This window comes from Coloeus monedula (assembly GCF_965178545.1).
Source record: "Coloeus monedula genome assembly, chromosome: 2".
NCBI classification, from domain to species: domain Eukaryota; kingdom Metazoa; phylum Chordata; class Aves; order Passeriformes; family Corvidae; genus Coloeus; species Coloeus monedula.
In genome coordinates this window covers 52874332-52890325 of record NC_138782.1, presented here as the reverse complement: position 1 = coordinate 52890325, position 15994 = coordinate 52874332, and the positions used below count along the sequence as shown (strand labels likewise).

The 15994-nt window shown below is 36.0% G+C and overlaps 1 protein-coding gene across 1 annotated transcript in view; it reads left to right on the top strand.

Moving 5' to 3' along the window:
• The window catches only part of ADGB (androglobin), a gene marked incomplete at both ends in the record, with an annotated part of 105675 nt that overhangs the window by 25713 nt on the left and 63968 nt on the right, over nt 1–15994 (top strand). The window contains 4 exons of the mRNA XM_082276744.1: nt 771–910; nt 2508–2594; nt 4190–4401; nt 14120–14214. Coding sequence (XP_082132870.1) covers nt 771–910; nt 2508–2594; nt 4190–4401; nt 14120–14214 — 534 coding nt within the window. The remainder of the gene's footprint in view (nt 1–770; nt 911–2507; nt 2595–4189; nt 4402–14119; nt 14215–15994) is intronic.

The following is a 15994-nucleotide window of genomic DNA, read 5'->3' as shown; positions in this document are numbered from 1 at the left end:
GTCATTCTTCATCATTTTGTAGGTGAATTAACAGAAGTACTTGCTATTGGCCCTCCAATTCTCTATTATATCTTCATCACTGTACAGAGACTTTAATTTGGACATTATTATTTTGTGGAATACTAGCTCAGTTTACTAATGAAATATCTGGTATTAGAGATATCAGTACTTTGTCTTGCCTGTTTGTTTCTCATCCTGGAAATACAGATTTTTTTTTTTTTTTTTTTTTTAACATTTGATCATTTTGTGTTGTTTTGTATAGTGTTTTATAAAATACTATTGTAATGTTTAACAGGAGACTAACTGCAGTCAACATCCCCACGTAGTTTTTGGGAAGCAAGGGGCCAACTTACATCACAAGTATTTTGCGGACTAAGACCTAAAGAGGCATTTACGAAGCTTATATCTTGGTTTTAAGCCTTTTTTTTAATCATTACTGTTTCTCAGGCATCTGTCATGGCAGCTGAAGAAACAGGAATGCATGCACATGATGTATTACACATATGAGATTAAATATATTTGGAAATAGCGGCAATTAGATTATTCTCTGAAATAAATAAGTCAGAGCAGTAATAAAATGCTATGAATACTGTTTCCATGCTTTTCATGTATTATGTGAGAACTTTTTTTGAAGCCATCTGTGATGTAAATAAAAATACAATAGAATTGGGTTCTTGGGAAAGCATTAAAAGTTCTCTTACATACTGTTCACTTGCCAGGCCACAAACTAATTTTTTCTTTCTGCTTTCCTCCCCCTTCCCTTGTCACAGGGGTGCTGGAGAAAGATCATTGTGGACGACACTATGCCTTTCAATGAAGAGGGGAATTTGTTATTACCAGCTACAGCCTGCCAAAATGAACTTTGGCCAATGTTGCTGTCCAAAGCTATCATTAAATTAGCAAATACTAGGTATGTTTTGTCATCTCACTTTTGGTTTGTTTTGTGAAGTCATGTGGAAATAGCAAAAAGTGGATTTAATTGTCACTGTTGTACCAAGAAACGGCCAGAATCACGACACAAGTCCAAGGAGAAAATGGAATTCCTTTATTAAATACAAGCTAGGTTTATATACCTTTGTACATAAGAGAGCATATGATTGGTTGCTTGACCAGCCACCCCTTAGAGGGATTGGCTGAGGTTCTCTAACACCCATTCAAAATATTTTTTCCCAGAGTACCAAAACAAGGCTGGAAAACAAACCCAGGTGCAGAGATAGAGAATTAGTTTACAAAACCGTCTTTCACTGTTTCTCAGCTAAAGCATGAGAAAGAAAAACTTCACTAAATGCTTCAGCAGCTGGAAAATTCCTCTGCTCCTGCTTTTTTAGCATTCACATTTAGTATACATGGGAAATATATTTTGCTAAAAATTTTATAATGACAATTATGCACTTTTAAAAGCTGGCACTGTAAATCAGTAAAACAAAATCCTCTGTGGCTACAGAAGGTGCAGTTTCCTTTTTAGATGTGTTTGTAAATTTATGCACCAAAAACTTGCAAAGAAACTGGAGTATTCTCATTATTTGCTTTATTTGTTTGACATTATTCCTAAAAACTTCACGTGGCTTTCTGCCAAACAGAAGTGTCCGTGAACTCTTAATGAAGTTGTAATTGTCAGCTTTGACCAGTATTGACTCAACCAATATTGAAAACAGAGTTTTGTGAGCTGCTTTTGATGCCTGTGCTGCAGTTGTGATGTTGTGTACAGTGATCTACGTCCCTAGAACTGACTGGAAAAGTATGATGCAGTGACTGACTATTATGGCTACAAGTTCCTATGAAATGAGCAATGAAATCCAAGAGTTTAAATGAATAAGCTTGAGAAAATAATTCAAAACAATCATCTGTGTAGGGAAGCTTCCCTGTTCTGGTCCTATCAAGTTAGGTTTGTCAGAAGAGTCATCTAAAGTATGTCTACACAGGCTAGGGAGTTGCCTAGAGCTGCCTGTTAGGAAACTGTTTGCAGGAATGTGATTGAAATACTTCATTTCTCCAGAGCACAAGGGTTAGTCAGGCAAGTGCTCGCGTCTTTAGCCTTGGTCCTCCTAGGAAACCTCTCCAGAGAGTAGTAGAGCGTCAGTTTGAAAGAGTGAAGTGCTAGAGTGGAAGTAGAACCAGATTGTTCAGAATAACCTGGGAGTTAGAGAAGCTGCTTAGGAAATGGAAGTCGTAGAATCATAACCCTGTTTTAGCGCAAGGAATTTCAAACCCACATCTCCCACCCTGCAACTGTGTGCATGTATACATAGTAGGCTTGCTAACAATTTTGAAAAAAAAGCCATTGTACGAGAGGGAACACTAAAATAATGGACCTGATGCAAAGGTATTGATGTTGTGGGGGAGTAGTCAGCAGTAGTTTGGAAAAACTCCTAAAACTGCAAGTAATGACTTGTTTTTCATCAGGCTATTCTGTGTATGGTCTTATTCTCACAGACAGCAATGTAGACTACAGAGTTTACTGTAGCTGGTTACATTACAATTGTAAAATGTCTGCTTTTTTCTTATAGTATACATGAAACTGGAAAAAGAGAGATGGAGGAATTTACAGTTCTACATACACTGACTGGATGGATACCAGAAGTTATTCCTCTCCAGTAAGTTCTTTTATTAAACAATTTATGTGCTAATTGTTTAATATTTAATTCTTTAAGGCAGTATGAAAAATAAAGCTAAGCCCTAGAAGTCCTTCACCATCAGTTTTGGAAAGTGAATGGTTTATAATTCAGGCACTAGGGAAATGTACCTTTGAGAAATGCAATTTCATTGCGTTTTTCTTTGTCGGTCATACAATTTCTTGTAAAGCTATTTATCATGTATACTGATGCCTATTCCTTATAAAATTAATTTAACTAATGTTAAACAGTTTGATGAAAATAAGGTTAGAGAAATCTATGTTTCATTTAGTATGCAGTTACAAAATGTCTGCCAGTAATAATAACTTTATATCTGAATGTACCATAGAAAGTATATGTCATGAATTTGGAAGTAATCAATGTCAGCTTTAAATTGTAACTGTTGGTAGACTTTTAGTTTGAACCAAAAATAGTAATTCCTACCTACAGTAACATTTTTCTTGTTTCCTGTGGGTTTTATGCTCATTTTGTATTTTTAAAGAAAGACATTCTGACTTTTCAGCTTGACATTCTTTTTACTAAATGAATTACCAGGATACTGACACTAAATATTTAGACTTTTTCTTTTGAATTACACCTTTTTGCCTTTTGATATGTACATTTAAATGAGCATAGAGATAACAAATAGTATTGGTTTATGTATAATTTACTTATATATAATTGTTTATTTATAACCATATTTCACTATTAAATTATTTCAGTCAAAGAATATTTTATTCCATTTTTCAGTAATTATTATGTCTCAAGCTATGCTTGCAATTTAGGTTTTTGATATATTTGTGTCCTACAGTAGTGTGTATGTAACTTATGGACTTAAAAATCTAAGTAACCTAAATTTTATTTCTTTCTGTAGTTAGTTGTACAACTGCAACAGCAAAAACAGTGTTCACTTACTGCAAATATATCATGAAATATGAAAACATGAATACCATAGAGTCTTTGGAATAGTAGTATAAGATGACTTTAGCTCACTTTACAGTCACTTATTTTATTAAAAAAAAAAAGTTGAATGCAGTTAGCTTGCATGAAACTTATGCATGACCCTGTTTGGGATTACTTCTGGAATCACTGAGTTTCTGTGAAAAACCAACATGACTGCAACTATTATGTCATATCAAAAAGCTGTTTTTTCTGGTAGAATCAGTGGAAGTAGCATGCAATTGTCTGTGCTGAACATTTAGGAAAGGCCAGTTTGGAAGTACCTTTGAGAAGCTTTTTAATATACAGAGCTAGAATCACTGTGTTATATGGTGTAGTTGTAAAGTTGTCTGTGAGTTTCTCTGCCACATCTTGTATCTGCTAAAAATCTCGAGAAAGGATGCTTTACTTACATGCATCTCTAACCACCATCTCTTTTTTAATGGGTCTTTCCATAATCTGTCTCAACAAATATTTCTGATACAGAGTGTGTTCTATGTTACTAAAATAAGCCAGTAGAGTATTTTAGAATTGGACTGTCAGTTGTGGTATAGTGCGGTCTAGATGAAAATCACACTTTATTTTCTTATTGGAAATATCTCTGCCATTGACATATACATTTCTGTTTTCTCTTAAAGACCTGAATACTTGGACAAAGTTTGGGGCTTTTTGAAAGAGATTCTGCCAGAATTCAAGTTGCCAGAGAAGAAGGCTCCAGAGCCTGAGATTACTCAGGATGATATAAAACCTGAAGAGACCAAAGACTCAGAGTTAAAAAATGAAGTTTCATCTACGAATAAACTGCCAGATACAATTGAGAAAGCAGAGACAGCCACTAACATTAGCAAAGGTCTGTAATTTTAGGCAGTGTTATCTTTGTATGCCAGGCATAAATAAGGCTAGCATAATTTCTGTTTCAAATAAGTATATTTTACATATATTGTCACATGCAACTCTGTGGGTTTGTTGTTTCACTGAACGTGTTGCAATAATGTAAGTTCAAAATACTTTTGGTTTAGCTATAGATCTCATTAGAAGAAGTGCTAGACTTTTATTTTATAAAAATAGCTTCACTTTATGGCAGAGACTTTTTCAGCTCCATGTCACAGCCATTTCTATAAAGACTAGTTCCTTGCAGAGAGATAACAATCAGAGAGGTTACAGTTTCTCCAAAGGCAGCACTGCTCTGACCATCAATTAATTATACATTTCATTATGGATGTTGTAAAGTGTGATTACCTACGGAGTTCTGACAAATACAGTTCTAACGTCTACCTGTATTTTTATTTATTGCAACTTTTCTTTTATGCTACTAGGTATGGGCAAAAATTTTCTTCAAGAGCTGCTAATCCTATTTACATTTATATGAAAAAACTTAGATTTAGAAACTTGTTTGTTCCAGTATATTATTCTTCATTGTTTTTATCTGAGACTGAGTTTTCTTAGTTGCTGTTTTTAACTTGGAGGCATGGGTGCAATTTCACAGCACTTCTCATGCCTTTGTAGAGTACAAATCATATGCTAAAATGTCTATTTCTTCATAGATTTTCAGAAAAACCTCTGACTTCCTTACTTTGAATCCCAAATACTATGTCCCAATGTAAAAAGTATAAAAGTCTTAGAAATTACCTGGCTGAGGTAGTATTCTCTCTTCTTAGGAAATCCTGCTATAATTTTGACCTGCCTACCAGTGTGGTAGCTATTTCAGAGTTTGGAATGGACATGCCACTGGGAACAGCACTGTCATTCATCCAAGAGGGTGTTGTAAATTTTTTCCCAGAAAACTAAGTAAATTTTATCCTGCCTAAGACTTAAAAATTCTATTAGTAACTGAAATGGCTAAGAATCAGGGAACTGTTGTGTCATGATACAGCTCTGTAATCTCCAACTCTGAGCCTAAAAGCTTTGTTCAGATGCTCTGTTAATGTTAGGGATTGTTTGGATGACATGAAGCCATCCACGTCACTGTGAGAGTAAAGGACCTGGGGGTCCTGGTGGACAACAAGCTGCCCCTTAGCCAGCAGTGTGCCCTGGGGGCCAAGAAGGCCAATAGAATCCTGGAATACATTAGGAAAACCATTGCCATCATGTCGAGGCAGCTGATCCTGCCCCTTTACTCAGCCTGCATCTGGAATGCTGCATCCAGGCCTGGGTTCTTCAGCACATTAGAGAGGTGGAGCTCCTGAGTGGATCCAACAGAGGGCAATGAAGATGATTGGGAAGCTGGAGAATCTCTCCTGAGGAAAGGCTGAGGAAGCTGGGCCTGTTCAGATTTGAGAAGAGACAACTGAGAGGGGACCTCATCAATGTGTATAAGTATCTAAAAGCTGGATTCCAAGAAGATGAAACCAGGCTCTGCTCTGTGGTGCCGAGAAACAGTACAACAGGCAATGGGCAGAAACTGGTGCACAGGGAGCGCCACCTGAACATGAGGAAGAACTTCACTGTTTGAGTGACCAAGCACTGGAACGGATTGCCTGGAGAAGTTGTAGATTCTCCCTCATTGGGAATGACTAAACTGGAGATATTCAAGAACTGTCTGGATGCAATCCTGTGCTATGTGCTCTAGTATGACCCTGGTGGAGCAGAGATGTTGGACCAGATGACCCACTGCGGTCCCTTTCAGCCTGAACCATTCTGTGATTCTGTGAAGCTGTGTGGTGAAGTTGACACAAAGGAAGGAATGAATGCCATCCAAATGGACTTGGACAAACTTGAGAATTGGGCCCATGAGAATCTAATGAGTGAATCTAATCTAATCAAAAAGTCCAAGTGCAAGGTGCTGCACCTGCATTGGGCATGAATACAGACTGGAAGAAGAACTGAGAGCAGCCCTGTGGAGAAGGACTTGCGGGATCTGTTGGATGAGAGGAAGGACATGAACCAACAGTGTGTACTCACAGCCCAGAAAGGCAATTGTATCCTAGGCTGCATCAAAAGCAGTGTGGCCAGCAGGATGAGGAAGGTGAGTGTCCCCCCCTACTCTGCTCTTTTGAGACGCCAACCTGAAGTGCAGCATCCAGCTCTGGGGTCCCCAGCACAAGAAAAACATGAACATGTTGGAATGAGTCCAGGGGAGGGCCACTAAGATGATCAGAGGGCTGGAGAACCTTTCTTGAGAAGGCAGGCTGAGAAAGTTGGGATTGTTCAGCCTAGAGAAGAGAAGGCTTCAGGGGAGCTATGCAGCACTTTTCAGTACCTAAAGGGAGCCTACCAGAGAGCTGGAGAGGAACTTTTTATAAGGGCATGTAGTGACAGAACAAGAGTGAATGGCTTTAAAATGACAGAGGGCAGGTTTAGATTGAATATTAGAAAGAAATTCTTATCAAGGATAGTGAGCTCCTGATACACGTTCCCCAAAGAAGTTCTGGTTGCCCAATCCCTGGAAGTGGTCAAGGCCAGGATGGGACTTTGAGCAACCTGGTCTAATGGAAGGTGTCCCTGCCTGCAGCAGAGGGGTTGGAGCTAGATGATCTTTAAGATCCTTTCCAACCCAAACCATTCTATGGTTTTGGGGTTTTTTTGTTTGTGGTTGGTTTTTTTTTTTTTTTTTGCATTAAGAAGTACTTTCCTGTAGCCTAAATTCTAAGGCTTCAAAGAATTTGGGAGACTTTCTACTTCTATGTCCATTGGGAATCTATGCATCATCTGTGTTAATTTTTTTTTTTTTAATTATTGATGCATGAGAGCAAGGAAATAAAGAAAATATTTGGCACAGTGCCAGAAATACAGTGACTTCTTATATTGTAATAAGGACATAAAAGTTGTGCAATAACTAAAAGGTGGGACCGAAGCCTTCCTGGCTTCTTCTCAGTAAATCTGCATTTACATCTTAAGAATTATGTTTTATTTTTATTTCTTTTAATTAAATTACATTAGTTTTTTATTGTATCTCAACTCTCAACTTCAAAGACTTTGTGGTTGCTTGTTTTTAAAATTTATCTAAAATCTTATTAAAGCATTTTCACTGTATGACATTTGATGAGTGGAAGTTTTTATCTGAAAAAGAAAAATATTTAATCTTTATTTTGCTTAATAGAAAAAGCAGAGCAGAAAGGAGTAGGAAAGAAAAAAAAAGGAGGAGAGAAAGAAAAAAGAAAGGTAGCGCTTCAGTCTCCAGAAAAGTTGGCAAAAGCCCAAGACCTTCAGGACTTAACTGAAAGTAAGTCCTATTGTTTTGAAGCTAAACATACAGACAGGAGTTATATGTGAAGCAAAGGGCTTTGCTTTAATTTGGTGTTGAACTTAACTGGGGGGAGATTATATTTACTCTTTTTTATTTTCTTTAAATTGTAGTTATTTATGGCTCACAGTACACACTGAAGTCATTCTAACCTAAGAAAATCTGCTACATAGATTAAGAATAGTATATTGCAGTACTTTGCTTTAGTGGTAAACTGTCTTACAGTTGTTCCATATTTAAGAAACAACAACCCTTCCTCTTTAGTAATTTATTTGTTCAATATCCACTTTAGACAGTAAATCGCAATTGGGAAAAGCAAGAATGCTTCTTTGTCAAAGGGCAGGGGAGCTGGGAGGACAGAAGTATTCATTAGAATTCACTCCATGATGTAAATCCTTATTTTTTTTATCTTTGTCCAGGAAATACAGAGTGATGAATTTAATTCCTGTATTGATATATTCATAATAGCATAAAAATTAGGTAATTTCTTGCTTTTATATGTAATGTTTTAAAAAAAAAAACTCAACAAAATACATTTTAAATAAACCACAAGTAAATACTAATCAGACAACTAAGCAATCAATTGAGATATTTCATATTTACTAGCATAAACTATAGAAGATCTTCAAAAATGTACAGTAAGCTGATATGCTCTTGGCTTTGCTTATGTTTGCATACATGTGGCATTTCCATGTGACTAGCAGCAAAAAACAATTATTAACTGGAAAAATTTGCAGTTGCAAATCAATAGGTGAGAACAGGTAGAACGTCTTTCTTTAGGGAAATAACTGCAAAGTAAAAATTATATAACAAGAATGAAATTTACTACATAAATGGGATTCTTGCTTCTTGATTTGAATCCTGATTAAAATTGGTGATTTAAATAATTTTCAACTACAGGAAACCAAGATTGTGGTTTGCCATCAGCAAATATATTTATTTAAATTCCTACCTTACATACCACTAAATGACTTAAACAGCAATAAAATTTAAAATATATTGCAGGAATGTACTTTTCTTTAGTGTAGTAGGTGTGGAATAGGAAATAAGGTGTTTCATGTGAATATAAGTGATGCGACTAACTAGTACTCAAGCATGTTATGGGGAAAAGAAAGCAAAGGTGAAGCAAAAGGATCCAAGAGATGTATTCTAGAAATTGTGCAAAATGAGTGAAAGAACACTAAAAACAAAGAGGCAGTGCTTCCATGTGAAAAATGACATGATATTTAGGTCTTTATTCTGCCATTTGAAGCACAGTTTATGCTTTAGGACAGTTAATGTCCTGTGAAGAGGTTATTTAGAAAGATAAATAATTCAGGGCTCAAGTACAATGGTCAGAGAACTCATTAGTCCTAAATTTGAACCAGAAAAGACATTTAGAAAAGAGTAAGAGGTAGGTATCTCTACAGTAACAGCAAATTTAAGATTATTAGACTGCAAGGAAAAAAAAATAAGGAATTGCAGTTAGAAATAATACTGATTTACAATGCATATTTGTTGTGAGATTGTAGCCAAAAGAGGGAAATCTTCTAGGCTTTATGAGACACGGGGTCTGCTGAGTGGCCCAGGACAGTAGAACCATTGTTGTGCATAAAATAACATCTGAAACTAGGTCTTGGTTCAAAGTCAGAGCCAGAGGCAGTAGGTGTAAAACGTTCCTGTCTTGTTATGGGGAATTCTGTAAGAGTGACTTTATTTAATGTAGCAACTTTTTTCTTTTTCATTTTCATTTTAAGTGACTTCAAAATGGTTTAATTCCCAGAATGATAAAAGTGCTCATTTCCCTGCTGCAAGCTTTTGCTCTACCAATTGACTGTTGACTTCAAGGAAATTTTTCTTCTTTCTGATAAATATGGACTATTTCTAAAGAGATACTTAATTACTCCAGATACTGTTTATATTTGACTTTTGAAATGGCAAAACCTTCTGTATTCATTGCATTGTATATTCATGACCTTGTTTAGTTTCATACACATTGACATACCAAATTACTTCTAAATACTTGGAAACTTCTCTTACAGGCTTTTGATTTAGTGTGTACTATAATGTTGTGGTGAGTTGATATTGTCTGGCAGCTAAGACCCCACCCATCCACCTGCTCACTCCCCACAGTGGGATGGGGCAGAGAATGAGAACTGAACCCTTTGGCCACCCCCAGAATACTTGGAATGAGAAACAGAAGATTTAATGGTCTGTGAGCTCTGCTCTGCAGTTGCTGACATACTGGTGTGTTATCAACAGTGTTTTTGGTCACATATCTCAAACAGGACCACACAGGCTGCCCTGATGAAAGCTCATTCCCAGCCAGATCCAGTACAAACATATGCAGTTCTGAATCACTTGCACGCTCAGACCAATGCCTGCTGCACGCCACAAATGCAGTATGAGTTGCAGGATCATTGAAGCATTGAACTTCTTCCTCTATTTATCCAGTTTCTTGGATCCAGCTGAATAACAAGCCCTTGACATGGTCAGTCTGAACTCTTCCTGAGATCAACCAACTATTTGGTCCTTTGGCTTATCAATCAGCCAGTTTTTGGGAAGTCTTTGCAGACAATTCATATGTTCCTACTCACCCATTTTAGCATACAATCTGTGCTTTTCCACTCACCAGCTTTTTCTGCTAGTAACTAACCTTTCATACTTAGGGAGTTGCCTTGTTTTATGTACAGCTTTTACAATGATATGAGATGAGATGAGATGAGATGAGATGAGATGAGATGAGATGAGATGAGATGAGATACTTAGTCGCCTTGTTCCTATAACGTATCACCACTTTGCTTTTATTTAGGTTTCCAAGCTACCGAGTCTTAATTTTTGAACTGCTGGAAAAGGGAATACTATTCCATTTGAAAGGGCATTACCTAGGAATTTGGGAGTTTGTTCTACAAACCAACCATGTATTTTGATAATCACATTGTGCCTTGATACCAGCTTTGTAATTAAAGATATTTTCTATGTCGCAGAAGTATTGAGAGATTATTATTATTATTATTATTATGCTAAGAAGTTTTTGGAATCAAACAAGTAGATCTGTAATTTTATCATCAGAGTCAATGAGATGTCACATAACTGTAAAGTTCTTATAATTTTTCTTTTACCTATTCAAGAGTTTTCACTTACAAGATGGATTGAAGCCTAATACCAAAGTATTTTGTTTTTTCAAGTGCATATCATGATTGTGTGATATTTATGTCAATTCTGATTCTGCAATATTTCTGTCAATTCTGAAAAGCACATAGGTTATTCTTCTGAAGACTAAAAAAATACCTTCCAATAGGCAAAGCTAATCCATGCCTAACACAACAGCAAAAGTTAACATCTGAGCTGCACACCCCAAGATCAGTTATTGAAAGCCAACTGATGTGTTTTCACAGAATGGTTTGGGTTGGAAGAGACCTTAAAGATCGTCTAGTTCCAACCCCTCTGCCATGGGCAGGGATATCTTCCACTAGGACCAGATTACTCAGAGCCCCATGCAATGTGGCCTGGAACACATCCAGGGATGGGGCATCCAAAGCTTCTCTGAGCAACCTGTTCTGGTGCTCCAATCATCTCACAGTAAGCCAGGCCTCTTTCAGAGGGGTCAGTTAAAACAATTGCCCCTTGTTCTATCACTCCATGGCCTGAAGAATCTCTTTTCAGCTTTTTTGTAAGCTCCTCTTAGATACTGAAAGGCTACTCTAAGATCTCCTTGGACCCTTATATTCTCCAGGCTGAACAATACAAAAATTTTCAGCTCTTCTTCACAGGACAGCTTCTCCAGCCCTCAGATCATCTTTGTGGCTCTCCTCTGGCCTCATTACTCCTTGGAAAGTTAAACTACACCATCAGCTCTTGTTTGATAAATAAATATTTAAAAGAAACAGTAAGAGTGAGAAAATTCTTGTCAGGTCTTCAAAATTTTGATAAATAAAAACAGTTAAGATATATAAAACTAACAATTTTAATTCCTGGCCTTTTAAAGTGGCTGGATATGTATTTTACATGGATTAATTCAAATCTTACTTTCCCTTCTCCAAGGGACTGAAGCATTTGTTTGGGTTGTTTAGTACTTATTCTCTGAAAATGAATTTGCAAAGCTGCAAGTGTGAAATGTAAGTAGCTACATGGATTCAGAATATTCTAACAAAGCACTCCAGAATTCTTATATCCACACTGAAGGATATAAATAATAGGCTCTGCTGAATCTGTTTTGTTGTACTGTATATTACAACATTTTTCATCTAATAATACAATTTTATCAAGGCTATCAGTTTTAACTAGTTTCCCCAGATGCTGAATTCACACTAATCATCATTACACCTGGTGCCAAATAATTTGCATACATCGTCCTTGTTTTTTGTACAGCGAAAAAAGATCAAATAATATGCAATTTTTAAAACTACTGGCATGATGTACTAGTATTGTAATAGTTTTAATAAAGTGGATACGATGTGCCTGGTTAATCATTTGCATGCTCTAATAATTTTTTCATTGCTGTTTATTGTCTGCCCTGCAGACATTTTATTTCACAACCCATCTGGACTGAGTACGACAGCTTTACATTCCACCTGGTATTTGATTAAATACTTTTATTTGAGAAATACTTCTCACAAGCAGTGACATCACTGTGCCTTGTGGCATGTACTGTTCTGTACTGTAATGTGCAGGACACCATAGCTACTCTTGCTGTGTTTGTAACAGATCAGATATGTCGGTAGGGACTGAGATTAAAGCTAAATTATAGCCTTGCTTTTGAATAACTTGAAACCCACAACTAACACAAGAGCTGTGGTTAACATGGGAATCACAATCATGCGGTAAGAAATATTAAGAATCCATTGGAAAGTACCTCTTACTTACCTTTAGCTTATATTTAGTTGGGTAATTGAATTCCCAGAAGAATATTTAAGATGCAAAGATATTGTACTTCTTTAAGAATAAAATGTTGCATACCCTCTAAATAAATGGATTTTAAGTCTCATAAATCATATTTTCCAGGCATTTGCCTATTTATATGCAGATTGCATTGTTTTATATAATTTCACAGAAAATACCTATTCTTAGTGCAACTTCCAGTTGAATACTTACTAAACATAGGAAGCAATTATCCAATATTTGAGGTGAAGCTGAAGTGAACAATGACAGACACAGATAATTTTACTGGAATGTTAGATGGGGATAGAATCATTTAGGTTGGAAAAGACCTCTAAGTTCATTGAATCCAGCTGTTAACCTGTACTGCCAAGCCCACCACTAAACCACGTTTCTAAGTGCCCATCTGCACATCTTTTAAATACCTCCAGGGATGGTGGTTCAACCTCTTCCTTGGGCAGCCTGTTCCAATGGTTACCAACTCTTTCTGTGAAGAAATTTGTCCTATAAAAGCATTCTGTCCTAAAAAAGCACCTGAAAAACAGGTGTCACAGCCTGTGTACTGAAATCCTGTCTCCACATGTTTTCTGAGATGACTAAGGAAAAGTAGAGAGAAATAGATATCTTTCTTTTTCAGATGTCTTTTTGGTAAAACCAGAGAGCCATATTTCAAGTATTATGTTTTAGACCTTTAATCTCCCTTCACCATGAAAGAAATGACTCTCAGACATCCTTGGCTTCTCTTCATCATTCAGGAATTAGCAATGGCTTCTTTCACAGATAAGAATAGGAGACGATCATATGGTTCTCTAGTGCAACAGATTTCTGGAGTTAACAAAGTGACTGTGCCCCTGTTTTTATTCCTTGCATATAGCAGAATTACAAGCTTCTATAAGGTATGTGGGATAAGAGCTATGGGGTTGCCCCTTTGTACTTTCTGAGGCAGCCATCATTACCTCCATTTTTTCATCTGCTTGACAGAAGTGAGAGCAGTAACTCTGGTTTACAGGCACTGTATTTCTCAAATTACTTATCTCAGTCTTCATATCCCTTGGCAGCAGTGGCCAGAGGTCTAGCTTTGGATCCTTTTGTTGGCAAGATCAAATTTTGCCTTCAGTGGTGAGAAGCATTTAACTAGTACTGACCAATCAGGATGTTTTTACTTCATCTACATGGATTATGTGTATTGTTTATACTAGTACTGGTTTTAAAATTTGAAGAACAAAAGAACAATGTTGAAAGCTACCTCTGACCTGTCATATTTTTAAGTTGTATTTTCTGTTACTCATTTGTGTAAAATAAGTAAAATATGCAAAGGCTGTTGATTATTTAAATGAGGTGGTTTTTTCCATCCATGGCTTCTTTTTCAAGTACATTACAATGATCTCTTCTTTTGAATAAAACAGAGTCAGACAAAGAAAAGAGTAATAAAAATAAAGCAGAGAAGGCAGAATAATTTAGTGTGAGGTACAGGTGCAGTTTTTTACTGTTTACCTTGTTCTAAAGTGTTTTAATGTCTTCTTTGTAGAATCTCCCATACCAACCCAGCCAGAAATGGTCGTGTACGCTGGCTGTATACCGCTGAATTTGTTTGAAGAGGATATTTTTTTATTAACGAGAATGGTAAGGTTCTGTGCTCTCAGGACAGGAAAACATTACTTATTTTCTTATCAGAGTGTTTCATTTTGTTGTAACTACGTTGTAACAAAATACAATTAGCTCAGTGAAACAGTCACTAGATGATGGCTATCAGTTGAATTTATATTTTGGTACTTCTGTATTCTGAACATGCATTTTCCTGCCAAAGCCTGCTGATTTTATTCAGTTTTCCTCCACTTTCCTCAGGATCCCAAAAGCTGGAGTCTCCTGGGAGAGACTAGATGTGGACTAGAAAATGTACCATGATGAGATACTTCTGAATGGAAAGTCTAATTACTTTAAGGGCTACTTGAAAAACATGAATTTTAATTTTTTTAAGACTACAGTTAAGACTCCTCTGATATATATTTTCCAATATGTTGTTTGTTGTTATATAAGAAATAGCATGTTTATATCAATTTCTATCATTAGTGTTTTAACTGGTGAAAGCAGCTGGAAAAAGTGTAGCACTTAATGCAGCTGGGGTAAAAACAACACTTAAATCTTCACTTAGTCACTCACACTCCTCAGAAAGCTTTTTATAATGCAAGAGGTGGCTTTCTTCAGTTGATTATTAATTACATTTCCTTTTTTTCTACATTTAAATCCTATCTATCATAATTAGATCATTAAATTTTAAGCTGCCTTCTCAGGAAACTGGTAAGCTTCATGGAATAAAGAAATTTCCAGAAATGGTTTGCAGGTGTTATGCTTTAGTGCACTTAATTCTTGCACTATTTTTTTTTTTTAATTGTGCTGTGTATTTTATGCAATTTTGAAGATTACCTTGTTATCTTTGATTTTAATTTATTTTAATTTAAGATCTCATTCAATAGCGTAATTTTGCTAATAATAAGTAATGCTAGTCATCAAAAAGCAAAGTGGAAGGAGGAACATGGGATTATATCATTCCTGCCACCTAACACCCTGAGTCTCAAACTTGACTACAGTCTGTTGGGATATAGAGATTACTGAAAAAGAGGTATGGCAGAACAAATAGGAGGAGACAGATGAATCTATATGTCTAAACCAGTATTTTAGTAAAGACTTGATGGAAAAATGGAAGTTGACAGAAGTTAAATATAAAAGTGTAGAGGATTTCTTATGGATAAAACCCCTACCATTTTCAAGCTTTATTCAAGGGCTGAGACAAACTACACTAATTGAAATAAAGTTTAGAAAATGGATTAACAAGGATAAGAGTTGTTCCCTAAACTTGGAGAAAATTTTGTCATTGACTGCAGCTGTGCCAGAATTTCCCTCCAGAATTTTTGCAGTATCCCTTTTAACTTTGTTTTCTAGTATGAATTTCCTTGGATTGTTGTGGCTTAAATTTTCTCAAATAAAAAAAAATCAATATTTGAGTCATACAAGTATGTAGTGTACTCAACAGCTATGTTGTCCTTTATGGACTGGTTATCTTCAGAATCTTTTCTAATCTTGGATGTTTTAACTGGCATTTTTAATTTAATTCATTCCCTACTCTTCAAATAACTGACAACCATAACAATATTCTTTTCTCCAGAGTTCTTAAATACAGAACCTCAGGAACATTTTAAAATGAGTAGAAGCATAGAGACTTGCTGATGAGCATGTTAAAGAAATAACTTATTGTTGATTTATTTAGCATGTAAAAGAAAGTGTGCTTTTAAAATTAAAAGGATGTACAAATCTTGTAACAGAACTTTCAGATGTGATGTTAAGTACTGGACCATTATTATTTTAATGGGAAGAGCACCACTCAATGTTGACATCTAAAATTGCT